The 26,746-nt window shown below is 40.6% G+C and overlaps 1 protein-coding gene across 2 annotated transcripts in view; it reads left to right on the top strand.

The window, feature by feature from the left end:
• Positions 1 to 5,435: 5,435 nt before the first annotated feature.
• LOC101859329 (regulator of nonsense transcripts 1) overlaps positions 5,436 to 26,746 on the top strand; it is a 34,178-nt gene continuing 12,867 nt past the window's right edge. For both annotated transcript variants that reach the window (XM_005098520.3, XM_005098521.2), the window contains exons 1-13: positions 5,436 to 5,929; positions 14,526 to 14,671; positions 14,894 to 14,983; positions 15,939 to 16,148; positions 17,103 to 17,241; positions 17,805 to 17,878; positions 19,821 to 19,993; positions 20,906 to 21,004; positions 21,391 to 21,499; positions 23,914 to 24,121; positions 24,545 to 24,691; positions 25,240 to 25,328; positions 26,267 to 26,381. In XM_005098520.3, coding sequence (XP_005098577.2) covers positions 5,741 to 5,929; positions 14,526 to 14,671; positions 14,894 to 14,983; positions 15,939 to 16,148; positions 17,103 to 17,241; positions 17,805 to 17,878; positions 19,821 to 19,993; positions 20,906 to 21,004; positions 21,391 to 21,499; positions 23,914 to 24,121; positions 24,545 to 24,691; positions 25,240 to 25,328; positions 26,267 to 26,381 — 1,788 coding nt within the window. In that variant the 5' untranslated portion in view covers positions 5,436 to 5,740. The remainder of the gene's footprint in view (positions 5,930 to 14,525; positions 14,672 to 14,893; positions 14,984 to 15,938; positions 16,149 to 17,102; positions 17,242 to 17,804; positions 17,879 to 19,820; positions 19,994 to 20,905; positions 21,005 to 21,390; positions 21,500 to 23,913; positions 24,122 to 24,544; positions 24,692 to 25,239; positions 25,329 to 26,266; positions 26,382 to 26,746) is intronic.

Genomic DNA, 26,746 nt, shown 5'->3' with positions numbered 1-26,746 from the left:
CCGTTTTCCTTATTTTTATTCTTGTATGTGTTCACTTGTTAATGGCTGTGCTCATCCCCCTGAACTTTTTCAACCCTTTGGTAGGCATGACATTATGTTTATGTCACGTTTTCCCCAATATTATTCAGTACAGTGACCATGTTCCTGTAAAATATTATTACATGTAGATCTATAGTATTTCATTTTTTTCATAGTGTGTCTCACTGTGTCACATGTAAGTTTTCTGCTGCATATGGTTGCATTTTGACATATTTACCATGTGAAATCAGGGTAGTCAAAAAGAATAAGTGGGTGGTTGATGGGTGCTCTGATGTGGTTTGCTCCTTCTTTCCTATCAAATATCTATCGTCCTGATCTCTCCTTCTTTTTTGTGTTTGTCACTCTCCTGTAACACCTCTGATCTTCAGCACTTATTACTTATATGACCCTATTGTGTTGCAACTGCCGTAAATCTCTTACTAAAAAGAAAAAGAATAAGGGGCTTGAAATTTAAAAGAGTCTTTAGCAATAGCATTTTTGCTCTCTTTTTTTTTGGGGGGGGGGTGTGAAGTATTATTGCACAAAAAGGCAAGGCTGTGAGAGCAAAACGTCATTTTAACTTTTTAAATATAAATATTGACCAAAATTAAACCGTACAGTGAACTTTTACAAACGCAACCGTGTTTCACACGCTCTCATATAACCTTATGCAGTTGCGAGCGCGGTAAAACCTTACTATATACTAAACACCATTGCTCTTGATACTGGCTTTTCATACTCTCATGAAATTGGCGAACCATTGTAATGAACTTAATTAAGCAGGCAAATTTTTTCAACCACATTGCTGTCCCTGCAGATCATATATTCTGGGTAAATGAGGTGAGCTTTCTTTAGGGCACCTTTTATAGCGCTTTTTGCATGTGGGGGTGAGCTGCCGAGATACCATGGATGTTGCCAATCATACCTTACTCTCAACTCGGTGATGCAACGACCAAAGCTCCTGGCCGTCTTACGTCTTGGCTTGTGTTAACAGTTCAGTACTCCCACTGCCACTGGCGCTTGCCCATTGCTGAAAAGATATGCTTTGGGGGGGGGGGGTAGATGACAAAGACAAGGGAGAGAATGGATAGAGAAAGTATATATTTTATTTGTGCAAAGGTTAGACTTAAGAGTGAAAAAGTGGCGCACCTCAGACTCACTCTCTCGCCTAGGTACAATGTCTCTGATGGTAAGATAAAGACAAGATGATCAGACTAGTATCTTGGTGCAGGGGGTTGTCAGAATGCTATCCTCATTTCTGGGCAGACTGCCTAGAGGTACATGTACCACTAGAAACTTGTAGTCCCAGTTCCAGCTAACTTAGGTTTGAGGGCCCGGACCACAAGAACACCAATTTGGCAGTTGCCCCACTCTGTAGCATTTAGGTCAATGTAGCAGTCTATTACCATCAGCCCTAGTTGCTTACCACGGAAGCTTCGCCCGGGAAGAATGCTTAGAACTTCATCTATTGCATATTTGCACAATGCTGCTATGGACAAGAGCGAAAGCCACTGAAGTGGTTCACTGAAACCCCCCAGCGTGTGGCCATTTGGGCTCATAGAGTCTCATCTGCCCTGATCTTTCATAACAACAAAGTGTGTGTCCCCTGATGCAGTGCATACAGCAGGTTGCGCTAGGTTACAAGCTACCAGCAGCTGGGATGTCCCTGACCTCACATTTGTTTCATACCATCAACTTCATTCTTCATACCATCAACTTCGTGCTTCAAACCATCAACTATGTGCAGAGCAGCCAGAAAAGGTGTTCAGGGTGTTCTTGGCCCGGGCCCTCAAACCCAAGTTAGCTGGGACAACAAAGCTTTACTTTGGTGATACCTCTAGCCTTCAGGCAGTCTCCACTTCAACAAGGATAGCATTCTGACGACTCCCTGCGTCAAGAAAAGAAATTGGTGTAAAAGATGCACTCTCTAAACAAACAAAAACAACCATTATGCTGCAACAATACTGAAATATTGCTTTTGTTTGATTATCTTACAGTAGTAAGTTAATGACATTTCACTGGCTCTCGTGACCCCCCCCCCCCCCCCCCAGAAAAGTGACTGTCATCGTGTTAATGAGCTTCTATATTGTCAAAACTGGTGTCTGCGGTATTGCGGTTAGGCATTTTGCTGTCGCATGCAGGAGGACTGAGTAGTCGGGAGAACATTTTTATTTTTATTAGCCTAAGTACATGTATCTCTGTCTCTCTGATGAGATATATTCCACTCATCTCGGGTTGACCCTCATAGGCAGGGTTGGAAGCCCGCCCCTTAAATTATCTAAATTCTTTCGATGGGGTCGTAAAAACACCTACAGTTTAAAACTTTTTTAAAAGAAATACATAATATAGTCGACGGTCAATATTTGTTCATACTCAGAACAGTGCTTACATTAGCTGCTCGCACCCTAATTTTTTCGGCCATTGTAATATATTCTATTCTATTGTAAAGTAACAAAAGTAAAAGGATGATGGAATTAACTATGCGTAGCTGTTGAAGGACTTCCCATTCTTACACAATTTAAATTGCAAGGGGCGTCCCACTCCATTGCTTGGAAAGCCATTATATAGCCTATTGTAGTTCGCCTTCGACCTGCTGTGCTTGGGAGCAAGAAAAATGCAGGTCTTAGGCGAACGAGATCCCAGTCGAAGCACAGAGGGGAGAGTCCGCAGTGACTAATGGTCAGGCCCGCTATTGGTAATGTGGTCTCCCCTAGGCCTACTGATATGAACTGTCATGATCCCTGGGTGAGTTACAAAAAGAGTTTATGACTTATGGCGAGCAAAGAGCGGTCAACTTTGACGACCAATCCCAATAATAGCATGAAGCAAGCCATTTTCACTAATCCAAATTCCAAAAAATGATCCTCAAGGTCTGCGTCGATCCTATTGCTCCTCTTCTTTACCTGTCCAAAATTAACAGTTTTCCATCTCTAACCGAGTTCATAGCACCACAGAGTTGTGACGACAGTCTGTCTAGCAAATTCGGGCGTAGAGGTGACATACAACAGCAGTTTTCTGTTGCAATGATCAGAGAAACAAAGTATACCGACGAGTTTTAAAAAGTTCGATGTGATCGCGTGTGATGCCGCCTTTTAAGCTCTACCCTCCCAGCGAGTGATGTAAATTCAGATGGAGGGCTCAGACTCAGATGCGAATGCGATGTTTGAGGAAAACAAATTCTCGTCGACTAGTTTACACCAGATAGTTTTGGTTAACACCTCGGCGTGATCCCGCTTGAGACAAACTTTGTTCCCTCTCATTGAGATTTACAACAGAGATGTGATCTCGTTCACGAAAGTGGATGGTATTTGACCATAGCGTACTTTACTAACGTAGTAAAGAACGCCATGTCTTTGACAGCACACCGGTCGCAAATGTTTGCTGCCCCCGCCCGTGTTTTGTTCTGTAAATTTTTGTCCGAAATGCGGGATCTTAGCCGAATGTAGTCTTTCAGAGCGGGAGGGTGCCTTTTATGTAGTAAAAATTATAAAAGTTTGATTTCTTAAAGCAGCCGAACCTGCAGCAAACCGGGAATGTAAGCGGTGGGATCTTAGGCAGAGCAGACAACTGTATATGTTCCATCCGCAGGTGGGAAAGACCATTAAAATTTACCCCCCCCCCCCCCCAACCAAGACAAGGGCAGTGCGACTGTCTGAAGTGTCTTTAGACCATTCCCCCCAAAAAGGAGGGGGGTATTAACGTATTTTTGTGCACAGTAGAATTGCAAATGAGTTGGTTTATCAATGTCATGCTCATACTAGGCTGTGCCGGAACGTAGGGGGAACTGCTGCTTTTTCTTTCTTCATCCTCACTATCGTCATTTTACCTCTACTTCTTTTGTATGTTTGTCACTCTCTTGTGAACTGTTATTTCTGGGGTGCCTTGATAGTCGAAGCAGACTTTGTGCAGTTGAGGCTAGAGAGGTGAGCAGAGAAAGCCGGATTCCCCGTTTAGACTTCTCTGTTGACACACCCCGTGGCGCTTATTATGACCTTATGCAGTTGCGAGTGCCGCAAAACCTTACTTTAGAAACTATACTAAGACTATTTAATCAATACATATATCTCTGTCTTTTTGCAGGGGGGGGGGGGGGGCTGTTATTTCACCCAGCCCCGGTTGACCCTGGCAAACAGCGCTGTAAGAGGCCAGCCTGTTAAGTGTACGTATTATTATGTACATGATGTACATATAGCGTTAATGCAGACGTCGGACATTTACAATCCCACTGACGAATAGGAAGCTCTCGTGGTTTAGAGGTTAAGTTGTTCGCCTCTCACTCACTCAAAATAATGTCCCGGGTTCGAAACCTGACAGCGACGTAAAATTGTCTTCTCTAAAAAAAAATCTTCTTTCATCTGCTCTCTAACCAAGTTATTCTGTCGTCTGCTTTCGTCTGCAATTTCTGCAGTCGCGAGCGCCCGTAAAACACGTGCACCCCTCCCTAACAAAAACAAAAACAAAACCCTAACAAGTGTTATCGCAGTTATTTTGTAGAGGGAGGGGGATATTGAAGAATGGTTTCGGTATTAATCAATTATTATCAAAAGTTGTAAATGGTATCATTGTATTCCTATAAATTTTTCTCCCGTGTTTTCAATTTGCATTTTTTGTGTGAACATGTCTATAAAACACAAGCAGAACGTGCCCTGGAGCCGATCTAAATAATGTGTTACTACCTCATTCAAGAATTAACAAGAGCCCACATTTTATTTTCTACCCATTTCCTAATTGGGAAGGGGTATTTTATCCGTTATTATGATATCTTTCATAGATCCACTATTATAATATTATTTGATTAAGTGTTCGCCAGTTGGTACAGTTGTGGTGACAAGTTGAATGACTCCGCAGCAGCATTCGCCTCTTGATCTTTAACTCGTCTTGTACATCAGCCGTTACTTGCGCTAAACGACAGTTATTTGCGACCGCTTGTCATGTGACTTCAAGCGCCAAAAATACTTTCTTACTTTCATTCACAGAATTAGAATTCTGTGCTTTCATTTGTTTCTTTCCCTTTCTTTCTTTCTTTCTTTTCTTGGGGATTTCTATCTATAGCTCTGACAGCTCTGATATCAGCGAGCTGGCTGTCAATGTCATGTACTGAGTGATGATTGTATGCAAGCAGACCGAATATGTATTTGCCTTGAATGAAACACATAGACTTATATTTTTATATTCTGAATCTTAAATGATTCTTAAATAAAATATAAATGTAAAATGAATTGATTTTTAAGGGCATCAAAACTATAAAGAATCTTAAAATATGGTAATTATAATTTTTTAATATTGTATGCCAAAACGGCAAACGTAGAGATAGAAAGGTATAAAATGACGTCATCAAACCATGCGTACGTGAAAGGAAACAACTTCCTGTGGTTTGTCGTTTCTCCGTGCCGTGACATATGACGTCAGCCTACTAGTTCGAGCCTTCGGAGACTTGTAGGCTACGTCCGGTGTACCCTGGTAGGGGAAGTGGCTGAGGATACCAGTTCCAACGTGTGATTTGTATGACGGAGTTTGTTTGATTCTTCTGTCGACTCGGAAGTGTATCAATGTGGACGCTCAGCCATTGTCTCACTGTAGAGCGCTTAAATAACTTTATGCCTTCTATTTCGGGTACTACACGGAATCAACGTTATCGTTTCACCTGAGGTTTGAAGTTGGTTTGCCGATTGTATCATCTTGTTGTTAGCCAAGCCCAAAGACACTCACAAAATACAACACCATGAGTGTCGACGCATATGGGCCGAGCTCCCAAACCCTCACATTTTTGGAAACTGAGGAGACAGATTTGTTAGGAGCCGATACCCAAGGGTCAGAGTATGAGTTTACGGATTTTACCATCCCTTCTCAAACACAGTCACAGACTCAACAGTCTCATCTGGAGCCAAATGCCAGCCAGAGCCAGAGTCAAGTAAGTTTGTTTTTCAAGGTTTTGAACATTTTGAGCTTTGGGCACTACTTGGGTATGGTGGTCCCGATTTTTGTGTAGGCCTACTGAAATATCGATACTGATTTAAATAGTCGGTATCAGTGTTTTATGGGGAGGACTTCCGTAACGAGGGACCACTATGAGACAGTAGAATTGAGGGCTTGGCTTGTTGGGCTTGGGGTAGATCTAGGGGTAGGGTTAGGTCTAGATTCTAGGCCTCTTCTTCATTGTGTTTGATGGGGTGGTCGCTCGTTACGGAAGTCCTTCTGTTTTATGTTTGGCCACCTCTATTCTCACCTGGGTGAGAATAGCGCAAGCGAGTCTTTTGCCACTTTTGGCTATTCTCACCCGTTTGCCTTGGCGTTCACCCTGAACCACAGAATTCGGTGCTTTTTCGGTAGTTCCCACCCCCCTTATTTGAGCCTGACCTACTTCTAGATCTAGATCTATACATTTGATTCGCGGTGAGCTAAGATATCAAACCTAACAACAGCAAAACATTAAATTGTGGTAAAATTCAGGAGGGCATGCCCCCCTGAAACCCCCCTTCCTATTTTTGTTACGAAGTGATTATTTGGACTCGAATGTCATGCCGTTTTGGCATACAATATTAAAAAATTATAATTAGATCTACCATATTTTAAGATTCTTTATAGTTTTGATGCCCTTAAAAATCAATTCATTTTACATTTATATTTTATATACATATTCAGACTCTTGATTCTTGTCCAGCATGACATCACTTCCGACTTCCTGTGACTCGTGAATCCGGCTTCCTGTCCTGCCTCACTCGTGACTCGCCTCAGGCTGGGTAGAGACCGGGATCACTTCGGGCAAAAAGGCGTTTTGTGCAGGAGCCGAGTTTTAATCTTATGATGAATTTGAGGCCGGCCTGAAAAGTTATAGTATAGCTCTTCTAATAAATGTTTATTTGTCAAGAGGTCATCAGAAGCAATTAAAGATGGCTCGTTAGCGTGTGTCGGGGTCGGATGGGCGGCCTGCACACGTGTGGCTGTGTGCGTGTCGGGGAGGGTGGTGGGGGGGGGGGCACTATCGGTCCGGGCTTTGAACGTCGCATACGCGTCAGTCTTTTTCCCCCCGGCAACTGATCATTATTACAATAATAAGATAGTCTTGACGTAGATCTACGTAATGAATTGTGCGCTAGTCTATGGAATCAAAAGTTGCCGTATGCTCAGCTCTACACAGCAACACAACTTTTTCTTGGTAAACAATCGAATGACACAGGCTTGTGTATTTGAACGAATCGGACTTTTTTTTTTTACACAGCTCATAATATGCAGGTGCCAGGTGGTCTGCTTATCTTCAATTTTACCTTTTTCTACAACAAAGAAAGTAGGAAACGTTGGGGGGGGGGGGGGGGGGCGTATCAATGAGGCGGCGGGCATTGGATCGGCAGATAAGGTGTGGGGGAAACTAAAAAAATGGCAGAAAATTGGAAGCACTGAACGTTAGATCTATAGAACGAAGACACTTCCTTTTTTCCGGACCTGAGTCCGAATAACATTTTTTCCTATTCGGACTCGAGTCCGAATACGAAAAAATGTTATTCGGACTCGAGTCCGAATAACGACAGCCTTTTTGTTAGGTCAGGGGGGCAAGCCCCCCTGAAACCCCCCTACTCTTGGGGCCAAAACCCGTGAATAACAATTGCGGGGTGGGAACTACCGAAAAAGCGCCCAGAATTCTACACTGTGATAACAGAATTATATTATAGAATTCTGTGCTGTGAACAAACGTTCTAGATCTATAAGTATTACTACTGTTAGTGTTAGCCTAAAAGCGTGCAATTTTGTCTGTGGCTGTGGGCAGTGGAGAGAAAGAGAGAGAGGAGCAGCGCGAGAACTTCCGGGCAAACGAAACAAAATGGCGACCCGCGTAGTTCGGCTTGATGCGGAAAGTTAAATAGCCGTAGCATCTTTGTAGACAACCAAATCAATTTAGTTTTGTTTTTTAACATCATTTTTTAACTTTGTTTTTCATCTTAACTAGTGGTTGACTGGTACAGTAGAGACTAGAAACAAACTGGTCAGTCTTGACTCACCTAGATCTGTCTTGCATGATTGCCCTGCACAGGGGAAAAACCAGTACCAAACAATTTTACAAACAAATAGATCAGACAACATATGTACATAGATCTTAGATCTAGATCTACATGTCACACAGCAATAACAAAGTAACACGCGACTACACGTAGGGTGTAAACCGGGCTACGATTGGCTGAACCTGTGGATACTCTAGGAATTCCCGGTTTTGGTCTCGCACCTTTGGCTGTCTTCTCACAGCGGTTTGAGTGCTCATGAAAAGGAGGAGGAGGAGGATCCGAGGTGTAGATGGAAGAGAAGAAAAGAAGGAAGAATGAGGAGGGAGGGAGGAGAAGAAATAAAGAAGAACGAGGAGGAGATGAAGAAGGCTTAGAAGGAGAGGGAGGGAGGAGAAGAAGAAGCAAGGGGACGAGGAGCAGGAGGAGAAGAAGATGAAGAAATAAAAGAAGAGCATCTAAATCTAGTGTGGCCTTGTAATACATGTTATAAATTGGGGACTTTTTCGTTTGTTACCCTACCTTGGGAAAGAGAGAGAGAGAGGAGGGGTTGGTGTGACAGGGAGGGTGTCGTGTCGATATTCATGGGTCACAGGTTCAGCCGATCGTATCTCGGTTTACACCCTGCGTGTAGTCGCATTACAAAGTAGGCTATCCACACAGAACTAGATTCTAGATCGAATCACGTGAAGCTACAGTTACAGCAAGCACCGAGAAATCTAGATCTTGCACCTCTGTGATTGGCCCAAGTATAGATGACGTATTTCTGCCATCTACTTTTGTCGTCTTCAGGGGCTTCCCTTGCCAGTTGACTAGATCTAGATCTCACCGTGGTGGGTCCGCTTTGCCGCTTAGCACGCAAATGGGCTACGTCACTAGATCTAGATCGTATGCTGACTGAAATTGGGCTGTGTGTGAGCGCGCGCGCGCGCGCGTGTGTACAACTTTTAGAAGATGGTGAATTGGGAAGGAGTATTGCTGAGATTGTTTACAACATCACTGTGATAATTCTCACCCGGGGGGGAGGATGGGCTGTGTGTGTGTGCGCGCACTTGCGTGTGTGTGTGTACTACTTTTTGACGATGGTAAATTGGGAAGGAGAATTGCTGAGATTGTATATAACTCTGTGATTATTCTCACATGACAGACTAGTATTCTCATCCGTTTTTTTCTTTTTAATTTCGTTTCGGGCATTCTCCGTCATTTGGGTAGATCTTCCCTAATTTTTAGTCTCACCCGGGTTTTTCGTTTCCGTTCCAGGCGACAACACTTGCCTCCCTCTCTCCCTCACTCCGCTGAGTGTGCGAGGCGACTAAAATCGTGGGCCAGCTCTCGAGCTGGGGGAAAACCTTACTTTTTGAGCAAATATAATGTCACCTTTAGTTGCTATTATCGGTTCTGTAATGGAAAATTTTACTTGGTTTAACCAATCAAAATCAAGGAAAAAATAATCCAAGGGTCAAGGCACTGCTTGCCTTTGTGGGTTCTGTTAGGGGTAAAATGTATGTGTTGTAAACAAATCCAATTCTAACATTTAACATTACAATGGCATACTAACATGATTTCATTAAACAGCTTTCAGTTTAAGCTATTATTTTTTTTTATGCCATACGATTATAAAGGGAATTCCTTTCTGAATTTAGAAATTAATATCGAAGTGGCTAGCCATACTTAGATCTAGGTTTGGCCCTATCGACTCGAACTTGTTGAGTACACAACAGGTCTCATTAGATCTAGATAGATGTAGTAGTTATTCAGGTTTAAATAATGCAAGTCAGTAAGGCACCTTTTGGTTTTGTCTGAAGAAATACAAATACTTTAGGCTTTGCAAACTAAAAATTTCATTTACAATTCAGCCGTCTAGCCGTATGGCTAGCCAAGAAGTCTTAAGTACGGCTAGCCTGCCACGCTGCCAGTCTAGCCGTACTTATCTTAGGCTGTATTATCATTAGAAAACAGGAGGTTTTAAATACATGCACTGTCATTAAGGCACCTGGTTTCGTCTCAAATACAAATACTTTTGGTACTGCTAACTATTTACATTTATTGACAATGCAGTAGGCCTTTTTATGGTCAGTCTAGCCATCATATTAAGATTTTAAGAATAAGTACGGCTAGCCCAGCTGTCTAGCCATACTTAAGTATCGCTAGCCCAGCACTTTAGCCGTCATAAAATACGGCTAGCCTCTTCCAATTAATATATACTTGTCTAGATCTAGGGTTTTGGTGAAGGTATGCGTGCATAATGTCAGGATTTTATATATATATTGCATTCTCAGACCGGGTGAGAATAATATCCATATCCATGTTATTCTCAAACAAACACAGAGAGATTTAGTCAACTGGCAAGGGAAACCCAAGAGTCTTGAGGGAAACACTGGAAGGCCAACAATAATTAATAAATTGGTGGCGGAAATACGTCATCTATATTTGGACCAATCACAGAGGTGTGCTAGGTGCTCGCTATAGCTTCATGTAAAGTTCAGAGTTGCCTACCTCAAGTCTAGAGCAAGTGAATAGTTTTTTGCCTTTGAATGTATACAGACCCAGTAACCAGGAACAAAGTCACAAAGTATACGGGTTCTTCTAGACTATAATATATGGCTTAGGTCTAGATCTAGACAGAGGTAGAATTACTTTGTTATGATCGTGTGCAATGAAAGGAATTGATTTCCACATAAATTTTTTACTGTTTCCCTGTACTGAACAACCGCTTCCCACTTTCGACACTGCGTTTTAAAGAAATATTATCATGACTATCCAAGACATCTTTGTCCCCCCCCCCCCCCCCCCAGGGCGGCGCCACCGACTGAAGTGTCTTTAGGCTATTCCCAAAGGGGGGGGGGGGGGGGGGGACATTTCTCATTCTTATGCACAGTAGAATTGTAAATGGGCTTATTCAACAATGTTATGCTCAGGGAACTGCTACTTTTTCTTTCCTAATCCTTGCTATCGTCATTTTTCCTCTACTTCTTTTGTGTGTTTGTCACACTCTTGTGACCCACTATTTCCGGGGTGCCTTGAAAGTCGAAACAGGCTTTGTGCTGTTTAGGCTAGAAAGGTGAGCGGAGTGAGCCTGATTCCCTGTAAAGTTTTCTTTGTTGACATCCACCCCTTAGTGCTCATATGACCATGCACTTGTGAGGGCAGTAAAACTTTTACTAAATAAATAACAAGACATCGTTGTATCTCAGACAGTCACTTGCCTTGACAATGAATGGGTGGCCGTCTTGGACAATTTATGTTTGGTTGAAATTTTGATTTTTCGTTATAAAACGGAAAAAGGACTTCCGGTAATAGGCTATAATATGTAATGTAAGTTTTGTTTTTATATGTGAAGCAGCGTGGAGAAATCAGGCTCACGTCAAAATACAGAAATCGGATAAACAGGCATTTTTCCGCCAGTTTGGAAATTTGTATTGAATTTTTATATTTGGGCTCGTCCTCTTTTATGTCCATAAAAAAACATATATGTCCATGAATTGAATTTTACTGAAAAACATTGATTAAAGGCACAAAATATGTCATTTTTCTTTTTTCAAAGACTCTGTAACTATTGGAGTTACTAAACTTTGGCGGCCATTTTCTCATTTATTTCCCCACTGAAAACCAGGCCACCTCAGGGAAATTTATTTAATTGGAAGCAAAATAAATCAACTTTCAGATGGTACCACAATAATTCCACGTTTCAAAATTAATTGATGAGCGCCTGATTCCATTGCGTCATGATATTTATTTTTAAAAAGTTAACAAACTTCTTACTGTTAATACAAGTAGGGAAATAGCGAACTTGATTAGTTTCAGATTTTTGAAGTTATTAATGTCTTTTGAATAAGATTACGTATGTGAACCTGTCAAAGGCAGCTACCCTTGTCAAAGGGAAAAGTGGTCGTCATCTTAGACACGAGGTCCTCTTGAACAGTCATTATAATTATTGCAAAAGTATCTGGAGGGGGGGGGGAGAAATGGATGGTTATTTGGACCCATGTCTTTTACACTGGTTGTTAGAGCAGGTTCGACTAGGAGAACTACAAAGGTATTACATGTGAATGGATGAGCGCAGTAATGGACTATGCATGCACGCTTGAAGAGATAAAATTTTAGAGTTTTTCTAAAGTAAAGCATTAAAAGTTAGACGGCTGGTTTTGTGGCAACTTGTTACTCTCAAGAAAACAACCACAGTGCTCATAAGTATTAATTATTGTGACCTTGAGGCTGATCTTCATTGATGTTGATTTCTTTTGATTTGTGTGGTACAATGATATGGTGTGTCACACAGTGGTGGAATCAGGGGCTTGTCAATTTTTGGGCATATGGAGTTATTGTAGTCACCTTAAAGCTTGTTTGTCTTGTTTTTTGGGGAAAAAAGTACCCATCTATCTTGAAAAGAATGTAGAGATATCTGCGATTGAAGGAGGTGGATTTCGTCTAGTTTCAGGGGTGAAATTAACGTGAAAATAGCAGCAAAAGTTTGGGGCTTCCATTGTTTGACATTTCTTTTGAAAACTGCAAGCTTACATTCTATGTGCCTTTAATAATGGGTTTTTTTTTTTTTTGGGTGTAAAATTCACAATAAATGTGCATGAAAGGTGTTGAGCGAAAAAACAAAAATTCAATAAAACTTGTCCAATCAGAGGGAAAAATGCTGATTTCTTCGATTTAATTATTTTAACGGGCAACTGATTTCACAGCGATTCCATGTATGCTTTCTGAGAGAGACTTGCTGCAGTGACAGCCTCTCGAGTTAGAGGCATACACCTAATAATTAATCTTACAACATGGTCCTGTGCACTTCAGAGTTCATCACCTTTTAACTCTTTCAAAATTCCGAAAGCGTTCGGCAGCTTGAGATATTGTGTCTGTTGAGTCGGTGAGTTTGCCTCTACAAGCTCAGGTGCATGGATCATGTTGGGTCAAAAGGTTAAGCTAGTGTGGGATTCAATAGTTTGCATTTTCTGTGTGATCCTGTTTTTTCCCACTAATGACTAATGTGGGTGGTGTAGCGGTCAAATGCTTCGCTGTCGCAAACAGGTCTGAGTTCGGTTCCCGCTTGGGGAGAAATTTTTATTGAACAGTGTCTCTGTAACAATCGTCTCTGTATTATGAAAATGATCTGTGAAATAATTTCTGACTGTATGTAGTCAGCTTATTTCAAGTCGGACTCATTGAGCTGAGAAAAATTGCAAATTTTATTAGTATAGGTCACCTTTTATTCAATGAAGTAGAGAATTTGCGATCAGTGTAACTATGAATTGAAATATAGAATAGTGTCTGCACAGTAAGCTCTTGTGGAGGCTCTAAATTTAAGTTTTAGTTGATAAATTGCGTAAAAGACTAGAGAGAAAAGAGTAGATCAGTGGTGGAGTGGAACGATAGGCGAAATGAGGAACTCTCTTGTCTGGTCATTGGTCAGTCTCGGTGTCCACATTGTTGTACAGTAGTCTCCGCCTAAGATCCCGTTGCTTGGGAGCAAGGAAATGGCGGGATCTTAGGCGAGCCAGGGTCTTAACCGACGAACCCAGGGAAGAATCATGGTGACCCATGCTAAGGCTCACAATCGACAAAATGGTCTTCCTCTACTCTAAAATGAACTGACGTGACCGTTTGGTGGGTTTATGACGTATGGTGAGCAAAGGGTTGTTAACCTTGATGGCCTATCACAGTGCATAGTGGGATGAGGCGCGCCATTTTCACTTATTTTATTATCCTATCATTAGCCTCAATATCTACGCTATAAATCCAGTTGCCCCTCCCCCTTACCTGTCGAAAATTTATAGCTTTCCATATCTAACCGAGCCCCCATAACCGCCTTTGTCGTTACACACCATTACGTTGTGAACACACCAATTAAAATTCAGTCTGTCTCGCAAATTTGGGAGAGACAACTTCTACAATGGTCAGGGAAGAGTTCACAGTTCAATGTGATCCTGCCTGGAGAGAACGTGTGGGCCCTACCCACCCAGCGAGTGATGTAAGTTTAGGGGGAGAGCTCAGGTGTGAGTGCGATGTTCGGGGAAAAGAAACGTGTCGGTCAGTTCACACCCCGGTGTGATCCCGTCTGGGGCAAACATTTATCTCTTCATCGAGTTTTACACATGTATCTGATCACATTCACGATAGTGGCTGATCTTCGACGAGACAGACAGTTTATTGATCTCAACTTTTCACTCTTGGTTGATCGGCTGTCCCGTCTAGGTTTTTGTTCCGCAAATTATGATCTGAAATGCTGGATCTTAGCCGAATGTAGACCTTCAGAGTGGATCAGAGCGGGATCTTAGGGGTAACTTTTGTATAGTAAAAATTCTGTTTTCTTAAAACAGCGGGATCGTAAGCGAACCGGGATCGTAAGCGAACCGGGATCGTAAGCGGTGGGATCTTAGGCGGAGACTACTGTATTTCCTTTTGGTTCGAATCTGGATTCTAGGCTCACAGCCTGAGGAAATCTTTTGATGCTATCAAGTTGTTGTGAGAAGTACATAACTTTTTCTTAATTTTCATCTTATTTCTTATCAAAAGGTGAATGGTGTTGATCACATCGTGGAAAATGGAGATGTTGACATCACAGTGTCGACCATTACCCAAGGAGTTGGCGAGCTGAATTTTGAAGAAGAACCAGAGGAGAACCAGTTTTACATGAAGGATTTGCCAAAGCATGCCTGCTCGTAAGTAGAAGAAAAGATCTTGTCCCTTCCCCTTCTGAATAATTCTGTTACCTGTTTTGCACTCATATGACCTTATGCAGTTGCGAGCGCCGTAAAAAATCTACCAAACTTAACTTCCTGACACCCTTTTTTTAAACTTAAACTCGCTCAAATGATATGCTTGACTTTGAAAACCATTTTTTTGTGCTGTGCTGATACAGATCTGTTCTTTATCTTCTACAGATACTGTGGCATCCATGACCCAGCTTGTGTTGTGTACTGCAACGCAAGTAAAAAGTGGTTTTGTAATGGAAGAGGAAACACTTCTGGCAGGTAAGGCGTTTGTGACTAGTTATTTCAAAGCTCGGGGAAATGTTTATCGTTTAATTTTTATCTTGTAATTTTTAAATACATGTTTTTACAAGCGACGTTTTGGATTATTAGACTTTTTTGTGGGTGTTTGGCGGGTGTTCTGGTGTGGTTTGCTCCTTCTTTCCTATAAAAAACCTAATTTTTGGCACTTTTATATATGACCTTATTGTGTTGCAAATGCCGTTAAACTCTCACTAAAACTAGACTCTTTTTTTGTTTATTGTGTTGCAAATGCCGTTAAACTCTTACTAAAACTAGACTTTCTTTTGTTTGTAGCATCCTTTTTTAACATTTTACAGTCACATCTCGCCGATTGGCGATGTTTACCACCCAGTTTCTTTGGTTTTTCCCCAAAATTCCATTGCCTTTGATGGCAAGGGTTTCTACTATATGAGCCTTATTATGGTAAAGTGTTAAATTTCATCTAGTATGCATAATTTGTTTATCGTACGAAACATGTTTTCCATGGGTTACGTTTTTACATGGAGAAAAAAGGGAGGTTTTCTTGAAGACTTTTAGTGAGAATATCAATTTCTTGACAGGGGAAGTTCATAATTCATTTCTTGACACATATGATATGAGATAGGATATTGGCTTTATATTTCCTGACACACAGCAGTTGAACATAAGTTTTCCAAATTACTGCAAGGAAAGTAACCCCCCCCCCCTTCCCGATATAGAGACAGATTCTAAGTGATCATCTTCTTTCTAATTTTGTTTATGGAGTCCTTTTTTAATTTTAACCTTTATATATTTAGTATTAACAATTTTTTTTTTGGACTCCTAGTTAGTTTCAATATATATGCATGTTTTGAATTTTGTACAGATATTTCAATTTTAAGGATACAGGAGCAAGTTTTAATTTCTAGGTTTTGGGGTAGACCTGTGTTGTTTAAAAAAAAAAAATTCTCGCCAGTCATATCATCAACCATCTGGTACGAGCAAAGACAAAGGAGGTGACTCTGCACAGGGATGGGCCTCTGGGAGAGACAGTGCTGGAATGCTACAACTGTGGCTGCCGGAATGTTTTCCTGCTTGGCTTCATTCCGGCCAAAGCTGAGTCTGTTGTGGTTTTGCTGTGCCGCCATCCATGTGCTAACCTCAGCAACTTGAAGGACATGAACTGGTAAATGATACCTCTTTGTGGATGAGTAATGATCTCAGAGATTATTTTTGTTTGTTTGTTTGTTTTTTTGGTCATGTTCCTGATTTGAGTGTCTGATAGAGGGACTGCTTCAATCTTATGAATGTGTTGTTTTGGTATGTTGTTGTCGTTGGTCCTGCGGCTATACAGCTCGCACCTTATTGTGTAAAATATTCTGAGATACATGATAATGTATAAACACTTGTTAAAATATTTTCTGAGTTATAATGTTGATTGAGTTGAAATATACACCTACTACCTGTCTTTGTTTTCATAGGCATTCATTTGATTTTAGTTTATACTCTCAACAAGGAATCATGTTTAGAAAACCGCCCATATCAAGATAATTTCTTTGCTCCTTTTTTCCTATCAAACATCTATTGTCCTTATCTCTCCTACTTTTCTTTCTTTTAAGGACAAGCGGACTAACCCAGATTTCAGGGGTTTCCGGAAGAAGTTTGGTTTCATTGATATGTGTATTTGTTTGGTTATAGAGAAAACTCCCCTTGTTTTTTAAAGAAACTGAATAAGGGCAAAAACTTTACCTTCTCTGTATACGGGGTGCCCACTACGACAGGGATAGCCTGACTCGATCGCCTCAAAAAGCAAAGGTGTTTTCAGTTTCAGGCGATCGAGTCGGGCGATCGGCCCGATCCAGCCGTAGTGGGCAGCCCGTATAACTTTACCAATTTTCTCAGGAACAGCATTTTTCGGGATAGCCCCCTTGTGCTTAAAAGTGACCATATATGACTTAATTGTGTTGCAAGTGCCGTAAAACACTTACTGAAACAATTTTTTTAGCCTAGTTGAGAGGAAAAAAATAGGTTTATTTGTACAGTGACTAATGTGACAGTGGACAAATGTACTTTTATTTGCAAAACTGAAAAGTGCAATCAGATGCAAGTGAAAATGAAAACTTTGTCCTCAATCTATCAGGGATCCCAGTCAGTGGCTGCCGCTGATCAATGATCGGAGTTTCCTGTCATGGCTGGTGAAAGTACCCAGTGAACAAGAGCAGCTTCGTGGTCGTCAGATCACTGCTCAGCAGATCAACAAGTTGGAGGAACTCTGGAAGGTACTGTCACTCAACGTTCTGCTTTATTTCTGATGTTTTTGTTATCGATTCTGTAGCTATTGAGCTTTTGCCTTTTTGTTTGTTGCTAAGTTGTAGAATGTTCTTTTTGTGTTTCAATTATGTGATGTATTTTTGTATATGAAGTTGAAAATGGTGGCAATGAAACAAAAGGCAGCTCTTTTAAGCTATGCAAGTTTTGTTATTTCTTCAAGGGGGTATGTTAGTTTTGCCTTTGGATATTAATAATACGCTGGCTCTTCTATTTGTTTAAAAAAAATAGGAATATGATCTCAAAAACATGAGAACCAACTAAAAACTCAGGGGTTGTGATATATGGACTGACATCTATACAAAAATGTAAGAACGATTTCTGTCGAAGTCTAATCTTGTTGTTTATTTCAGTCAGAAACTCGCAAGTTATTTAAATAAGTTCATATTAACCTGTATTTTAAGCATGTACTGCTTAAATGAATTGTTAACAAATGATAGTGTGTCTGCATTATTTTGAAATGGCAGTAGTTTTGATGATTTTTAAATTGTTTTTGTTGTTGTTTTGTTTGAAGGACAACCCAGATGCCAAATTAGAAGATCTAGAACGGACTGGATTGGACGAAGAACCTACTCAAGTGCAACTGAGGTTGGATATTTCCCTCTCATTTTGTTTGTCTTATGCTGCAGACTGGTATACAAAGACAGTTACTTATAAGCTTACTTACACTCTTGCGTGGTGAATGTATTTTATTTGAAATTTCTTCTTCGTATTTAGAACCATTTTGCAGGATCTCATCAGTCACTACTTCAACATGAAGGAAATGCTTGTGTGGGGCAGCTGTTTTGATTAAAGATAAACTTGTTTTGTTTGACAAGAATCACCATTACAAATTATACTCTTATGATATTAACCAAAGACTTCCCAATGATAAAAAATGGCAATGTTCAAAATGAAATGACAAATGTTCTAGCTTCTAACACAGGAGTTTGACTACCCTGATTTGCTTTGCAAGTTCCTTTTTTAATCACATGAAAAGCGCTGTCTCGATGTGGACCTCTGGTGTGTCCTTGAAGATCTCTTATGCAGTGTGCATGGGTCTCAATAGTCCGCTATTTAGCGGATTTCTGCTACTGCCATTTCCTCCGCTTAATTCCGCTACCGCGACAGCGGGTCAATCAGAAGGTTGCTGGGAGCAGAGTGACTGCCAGACCTCGGGAATTTGAAAAAAATCGCCGAGACATGGGAAAATACATAAAAGATCTCAAATATTATTTGAAAACCAAATCTGATAATGTCTTTAAGTTCATTTTTGCCGGTCGCGATTGTGATATTAATTCGGCTTTTCCCTGTCTGAGAGTACGTTTCACGCGAACTGGCGGCTATGGCGGGAAGCGGAATTGTATGTGACACCGAGGCTCGACCGGAAAATCAAGATCTCAGAAATTTGTCTGTAAAAGTTTGAATACGCAACATTTGTAACATGCAGGTTCTGCATTACAAACGTGGTGTCGCCATGAAAATAATGTTCTTCACTGTGCTGTCGTTTGTGGGGGCCAAAAAAGAAAAAGAAAAGAAAGTTATACAAGCGTCTTGTCGGGCTCATCATTGTGACCGGTCAATGAACCTGCACGCGTTCTGAGCGCTGTGAAGTACAGGACTCAGGAATGGGGGGAGATTATTGATTTTTTAAAAAAGATACATTCGAGGATGGGGGGAGGGCTGGACGCAACACCAGAGGACAAAAAAAAGAAATTGGAAGCAAATTTTAATATTTAGAATTTTGATTACCACTACAGCTCTCTGCAAATGCAAAGTGCGCGTTAGTGCATGCCTTGCGTATAATCGGGATCCGTCATAACTACTTGTAAGCGTGTTAATGAATTTATGGCAGGGGCCTAAGTGTTCGCGTTTCATTGGATGGGTGACAGTAAATTATGTCTCTATATTTTAACTTTTATTCGCAGATTGACATGTTGCCCTCCCACAGTTCTTACTCCTCTCACACTGAATAGGTTTACTTGAGCTATTCAAGTTATTACTCTACTTTCAGTTTGAGCATTAATTTTGTCTTTCACGTTTATTATATGAATCATTACACCCAGACTGGTTCATGACAGTCGATATTCTGGTTCTGGGCCTTTTCCCAGGCTCAAAACAAGATTCATTTTATATAGTTTATATGCAGGCGAATATGATGAAGATAAAATATAAGTCGCACAAGACCACAGTGCGCCTCCACTTTCTGTACGTAATCAAGATTGTAAATATTTGGTAAGTGACTCTTACTTGAAATTGTCTTCCAAACCCTCAAACTGGTATGAAATAACCTTGCTTTGATAAATTGATGGTTTTTATTTCAACATTCTAGTCTAACGGTATAATAATAGTGGGTGTCTCGCGAAAATGGGCTTCTGTCGCGATCACGCGGAAAGTTCCTCCTTTTTAAAAATTATGAGTTGAGACCCATGAGTGTGCCTGGACCGTTATGCTTTTTTATATTAATGGATTTACTGTTTTTAGAAACTTTTCAGACATATGTTGTATTCTGATGTCTTTTACTTTTACTGTGTTTTTATGAAACTTTCAGATATGATGATGCCTATCAGTATCAGAACATTTTTGGACCCCTTGTGAAACTGGAGGCTGATTATGACAAGAGACTGAAAGAGTCACAGACCCAGGACAATATTGTTGTGAGATGGGATGTGGGACTAAACAAGAAAAGGATTGCTTACTTCTGCCTTTCAAAAGCTAATGATGGTGAGAATTTAAAGAAAATTTGTAGTGTGAACCTTGTTTTTCAGATTTTGTACACTTTTTATGCTGGTTTCATGATTGGCTGTGTTGTAAAAAATTTAAGGGTATGAATTAAGGAGTACTGTTGTCTCAGCCTACGATCCCACCCTTAAGATCCCACTGTTGTAAGAAAACAGAATTTCTACTCCTCAAAAGTCACCCCAAAGATCCTGCTCTGGTTCACTCTGAAAGTCTACACATTCAGCCAAGATCCTGCCTTTCAGATCATAATTTACAGAACAAAAACTCTGACGGGCTCAACCGATCAACCAAGAGTAAAAAGTTGAGATCATTGAACTGCATATAGTGTCACTGATCAGCGACTCTCGTGAATGTGACCACATGAGCGTTTTAAATCTCAATGAAATGGTACAATGTTTTCCCTAGACTGGTTCACACTCATAAACTTACATCACACGCTGGGTGGGTAGGACCAACAAGTTTGCTCCAGGCGGGATCACATCAAACTGTTAACTCTTCCCTGACCATTGCAACAGTTGTTTTTACTCCGGAATTTGTGAAACTGTGATTGGTCATCAAGGTTGATTGCTCTTTGCTTGCCATATGTCAGTTCATTTTAGAGTGAAGAGACCATTTTACCGCTTGTGGGCATTAACATGGGTAGCTGTCGATTCTTCCCTTGGTGTGCTAAGATCCCACATTTTCATTACTCCTGAGCACGTGGATCTTAGGCGGAGACCACCATATATGTAAGGAAGAAAGAGAAGCCATTGCTTTTAAATTCACAATGAAGGCCAGATGCTTTTTTGGGGAGGGGTCTATTTAAGTTGCAGTTTTCAGTTACTAGTAAGTATACAGATTTAAATTATTGTGGTGACAGCTGCCTAAATTGGTTTCTATTGTGTTGTCCCTCAGAGATGAAGCTGATGCACGGTGATGAATTGAAACTGCGTTATGTTGGAGAGCTGCAGAAACCTTGGTCTGGTGTTGGTCATGTCATCAAGATTCCAGACAGTATCCTTTCTCTGCTTTTTGTCCCAGAATTTAATAACCTGTAACCAAGCTTTTGTCAACAGGTATATTGTAGACGTGATAAGCTTCCTGTTTTTTAAAATTTGGTGTACTTCAACATGTAAATTTTTCATGTATATTGTTGTACCTAACTTATCCATAAACTTCAAAGATAGGCAAGGGCTTGGGCGAGCGGAAGAAGTAATGCCTAAGTTTTGATATTTAGTTTTGCTGCGGGCATCAGTGGTTGCCCAGTCCAGTTTCTGACTGATGTTTTGGATCCAAGTGTTGTGCTTCATTTGTTTGTTTTTTTCTTAAAGGTTTAGACTCTTGGGGTTTTTGTTTGTTTGTTTGTTTTGTTTTGTTTTTTCCTTAACCGTTTTCTTAAGATCACAGTGATGAAATTGCCATTGAGCTGAAGAGCAATGCAGGTGTTCCTGAAACCTGTACCCACAATTTTATGCTGGATTTTGTGTGGAAATCAACTTCATTTGACAGGTATCCATTTTTTCCCCCCTTCTCTTAAAAAAAAAAGTTCCTATTTTAGAGGAAAATGATGGGGATTAGTTTATTATTTATAAGCACTCTGACATAGATTGTCTTTTCATTTATTTTCCTTTTATTCCTTGGGAAATGTAGCATTAGGATAATAATTCGTCTCAAATTGTACCTCAGCTTCTGGAGTGACAGTTTGCTTGCTGGGTATTTGTTGAAAACTTTTCTAGAATGATAACGAGTACGCTGATTATTTTTTTTATTTGCTACTTTTTGATGATTCAGGGGTCTCCTCTATTGTTAAATTCTGCATGTCCTCTTTTCCTTTAGTTTTGTTTGTGGATTTTTTCTCTCGTTACACTTGTGGTTGTAGGTGGTTGGCGCAAGCCTGCCTATTTGTCCCGGTTTTCCCGGGATGCCCCGTTTTTTTCACCGATTTCGAGGCCTTGTCCCGGTGTCCCGTTTTTGCTACGCCTCGTCCCGGTTTCCGCCGATCTCAAGATGGCTGCAAAATTATCCTGTAATTATTTCGTTTCGGTGCGGCGGATGGAGCATAGTTTTTATTTCGCCGAAAAAATCAATAAACCATGCTTCCTGTTGAGTTGCCAGAAGAGTGCGGATAGCCAACTTGGGACAAATTTGGCCTTCCACGCTATTCTTTTTTGGCGACACGTTGTTTTTCGATTTGGTCTAGACTTTTTTTGGGTCTTTTTAGATTCGACATCAATATTGTTTCTGTATCTGACTTTCTATCTTCACTTCATCATACAGCATAGCATCTTTGTGATTTGGGCCGCGTGCGACGCATCAACGACCAGCTTTCCTAAGATCTAGACCAAGATTATTTGTGCTTTTCTGCTAATTTTTTTATTATTTTCGACGTTTAGAGGGATTGATATTCATAATGAAGCGTGCTGCTAGTGGATATACCGGTAATAAAAAGAAGAAAGCGTCCATGACCAGTGAATTAAGTGAACATTCCGGGAGTGAAAATGAGGCCGTGGTGAGAGAAGAAAACAAGTCCAAGAAAGCCGCCAAAAGACTCAGAAGAGTTACGTTTTGTCCAGTCCCTCTTTTGGGTCAAATGTCCCTGTTTTTGGCTCTAGGAGTCCCTAATTCAGGAAAAGTGAACTAGGCAGGCCTGTTGGCGGGTGCTCTAGTGTGGTTTGCTTCTTCTTTCCTATCAAACATCTATTGTCCTTATCTCCTCTCCTTCTTTTTTATGTTTGTTACTCTCTTGTAACACCTCTAATTTTCTGGCGCTCATATGACCTTATGCAGTTGCGAGGGCCGTAAAACCTAAAAACTAAAACACTTGTGGTTATCTTCCTGTAGACATAGCTGCCGCTTTTTTCTCTCGCTAACCTAGCTTTTCCCGCTTCTTTCCTCCTTCCTCTGCTGGACCGTTCTCGGTCGCAAATTGCGATACTTTTTTTTTTCACACAGAAAACACAGAACCGGGAAAGATACGGAAACGCGGCTTGTGCATGTCCGCCCAAAGCTTTCTACTTCTGTTCTGTACCTGCCAAGCGCTAGTTTCACATTGTTTATTGTGGAGCAACAGTGTCGATCGAGCATTGGGACGTGGGCACGTCGAGTTGTCATTGAAAACGACGGAAATTCGAGAGAAATTGATGCAGAATGCAAAAATAAGAAGAGCTGGAATGAGAAAGAAGCAGACGGTGTGCGACTTGAAAAGCTCAGTAGAAAATTGAACAAGCCTCTTGCTGCACTTTGCGTTTGGTGTGATAAAGAAATCGCCCAGTACAGTGGCAGTGGCAAAAGTGTGGCCTCCTTGATCCAATGCTGCTCTTCATCGATGCACCAGTTTAAAGTGAAAGAAAACTTTTTATGAGACACCAGCTGGCAACAAACACTGGCTTTTTAGTAACCAAACTGTGTCAAATGCTTGTTAGTCAGCTTGTCTTGGTTTTTTTGAGTTTTTTTTTTTCAAATACATTTTAATTTTAATTCAACAGCCTATGGTTAACAAATATGACACTTTTCCCTTCCAAAACCATAGGCTAGATGTTCTAATATATTGCCTCTGAAACTCACTGGTTTTACTCCGGCCTTCAGAGAGCGCGCATACGCCTTTGTGTGAATTTCCTCCTTTTTTAAAATTCCTGAGTGGCAGTTATGTGTAGAGCCGCCTCTCGCACAGGGGTAAAAATTCCAACAATTTAGAGAGAATTTTGTCATAAAGGCCCCTTTATCTGGATAACAGGTTTTTTGTCTCTGAGCGTTCTTCCTAGGTTTCAGTCGGATAAAGAAAATGGTATAATTTGCTCCATGTTTTAAAAAAATAAATTATAGCATTTTCCTAATACACAGTATCTTGCACTTGACAGACCACATGTGGTATGGGTAGCGTTGTTATTGTGTAACGCAAAGATATGGTCTTGGTTTCTCAACAGAATGCAGTCTGCCCTGAAAACATTTGCTGTGGACGAGACCTCTGTATGGGGCTACATCTACCACAAGCTCCTTGGCCACGAGGTGGAGGACATTGCCCTCAAGTGCACCTTGCCGAAGCGGTTTTCTGCCCCTGGCTTGCCAGAGCTTAACCACTCCCAGGTGTATGCCGTGAAGACTGTCCTGCAGAGACCTTTGAGTCTGATTCAGGTACTGTTGGTGTAGTCGCAAACTATACTTACTACAATGGTAATAAAAGAAAAGTACACCCAGCTCTCAAATAATATGAAAGTTATGCTGGTGTAACCTGTATGTTCTGCCTTCTTTTAATTGTCTTGTTCTGTAATTGGTGTAATATGACTGCTATTGTGTGGACTGACTGTTAAATATTCGTCCTCTCTCTTTGCCATTGTTTGGTATATATTTTTGACAAAGTACATAATGGCTCTTATTGTCACTCGTAGTAATCTAATTGTGTATTTAGACAATGCAGGTAGTCATTGACTTTCTGATGCGGTATGCTCCTTGTCCTTCCTTTTAGTTGTACAATTTACCTGGGTTTTTTTTTTTTGGCAAATAATGCAGTTAACTTGCTGACTTTGCTACATGCTACAACACTTTTTATCTGGGCAGGGACCACCTGGCACTGGCAAGACTGTCACATCAGCCACTATTGTCTATCACATGGTGAAACAAAACAACGGAGCTGTGCTGGTTTGTGCACCCTCGAACATTGCTGTTGATCAGCTGACAGAAAAAATCCACAAGACAGGATTGAAGGTAAGTTGGACAAATATGGAGCTGTGCGTTCTCTTGGCAAGGGTGAACTTTTAAGATACATGGTGACACTAATAGATTTTTCCTGTCATTTCTAGTATATGCTTGAGGACCTCTACCTAGGCAAGGGTAGTGTTGTCTGCAAGTTCAGGACATTTGATAGGCAGGTGTTGCTATTCATTATAAGAAAACTCTTGCAAAGTGAAAGAAGAACATTGATATATGTCTGAAAATGTCTAAAAAATGATCAGCTTGATTGAGATGTCTGTCATGCACAACTGAACAAAATGCATGAAGTCTCGGAGCAAAGACAGATGTTGCTAGTCGTGTATTGTAAACTGTTTCCGTTGCTTTGATACAGGGTTGTTATTGGTCATATGATAACTCACTGTTGTTACAGCTATGAAAAACAAGCAAATGTTACAACACCCTTAAAATGTTCTAAAAAAACCCCAAAGCTCCAGAAAGCTGGTTTAATTTTTGATCTGACTGACTTACAATGCATATACTTAGTGACATGCACTGACTGGAGAACACAATTCCCTTTTCAGGTTGTTCGCTTGTGTGCAAAGTCGAGAGAAGCCATTGACTCGCCTGTCAGTTTTCTGGCCCTTCACAACCAGATCCGCAGCATGGATAGGTAAGACATCATTATCTCTTCCCCAACCCTTGAGGCATACAACATCTGAGTCAAAATTTTAAATATCTTTAAAGACATATTTAATGACATCATTTTTATGTCAGTAAATTCATGTTCAGTACAATGTTATGTAAATGATTATGTATTTTGCGAATTTCGTTGTGTATATTATTTTATTATGTATTTGTATGTGCTCATTTCGTAATGATGTGTAAGTGTGCACGTGTGATAAGCAAGTAGATGTGGGTGTGTGTGTGTTTGGCGTGCGTATGTGTGCACATGTGTGAGTGAGTGAGTGTGTGTGTGTGTACATGCGTGAATATTCTTCGTACATGCATTTATGTAAAGTGCCTAGAGCTGTGTTTACACGGGAGTGGGCCCTATAGAAATGATCTTCATTATTATTATTATTATGTGTATATGGTGTGCGGAGCTGGGATTTTTATTGTCTTGTAATAATTTTTCTTTGTGACAAGTCTTGAGGTTTTATCTTCTGTGGCCATTTTTCTCTCATCAGTGAAGAAGGCTGTAATGTTTAGAGTTTGTTTCCTCAGTTCATGGTCTTTAAGTTATATTCTGAAATCCTGTGCTTTTCTCTATAACAGAAGTGAGATCCACTGGTGTGACAGCGGAAGTGCATTCAGTTCTCTTATACAAAAATATTCTTGTTCATGAAACTGTTGCTTCCAATGTTGAACCAAGTATAAAAGAATGGTGCGTTTTGTAAAAAGTATTTCATGTGTTGTGTTTTGTTTGGATCTGAGATGATAAAAACTTTACATCTTATTAGGAACAATGGTGTCATAATGTTTAGTAGGTTAGCATTTTTGGCCTTTCTCAAGTCTTTGCCCTTCACCTCCTGCTTTGAATATGTGACTTCAATTGGTGAAAGTAACAAACTGTAGTGTAAAGTCTGTTTTTTTATATTCCTTTTTCAGTGTGCCTGAACTGAACAAGCTACAGCAGCTGAAGGATGAAACTGGTGAGCTGTCCTCTGGGGATGAGAAACGCTACCGGTCTCTGAAAAAGCAGTGTGAGAAGGAGCTCCTGCAGGTTGGTTGATGTGCTATGGCTGGTTGCTAGTTGATATTCTGGTGTTATCTTTATGATTGTTAAATTTTTATATTGGGGGGAGTTACTACTGTTCTAGTTTATTCTCCGAAAAATATGGGTTAGTATCATGCTGACTCACAGCTGCAGTACCACATTTGCTTTTATGTACTATTTTGTTTGCTTTGTTGGGGGAGGGGTGTTAGCCTGATGAGTTTCTATGGGATTTTGCAAATGATTAATTTTCTTATACTTTTTGCTTGGTGTCTAGATTCAGATGTTGAAAAATGGAAGAAATATATTTGGCCTCTTACTGTATTGTTTGTAAATAACTTCTAGGAAGGATTGCTGCTGATGTTTAATCGGGG

Source organism: Aplysia californica, unplaced genomic scaffold, assembly GCF_000002075.1.
Source record: "Aplysia californica isolate F4 #8 unplaced genomic scaffold, AplCal3.0 scaffold00185, whole genome shotgun sequence".
NCBI lineage: Eukaryota > Metazoa > Mollusca > Gastropoda > Aplysiida > Aplysiidae > Aplysia > Aplysia californica.
Note: the sequence above shows the minus strand (reverse complement) of the source record. Positions and strands in the feature narration are given on the sequence as shown.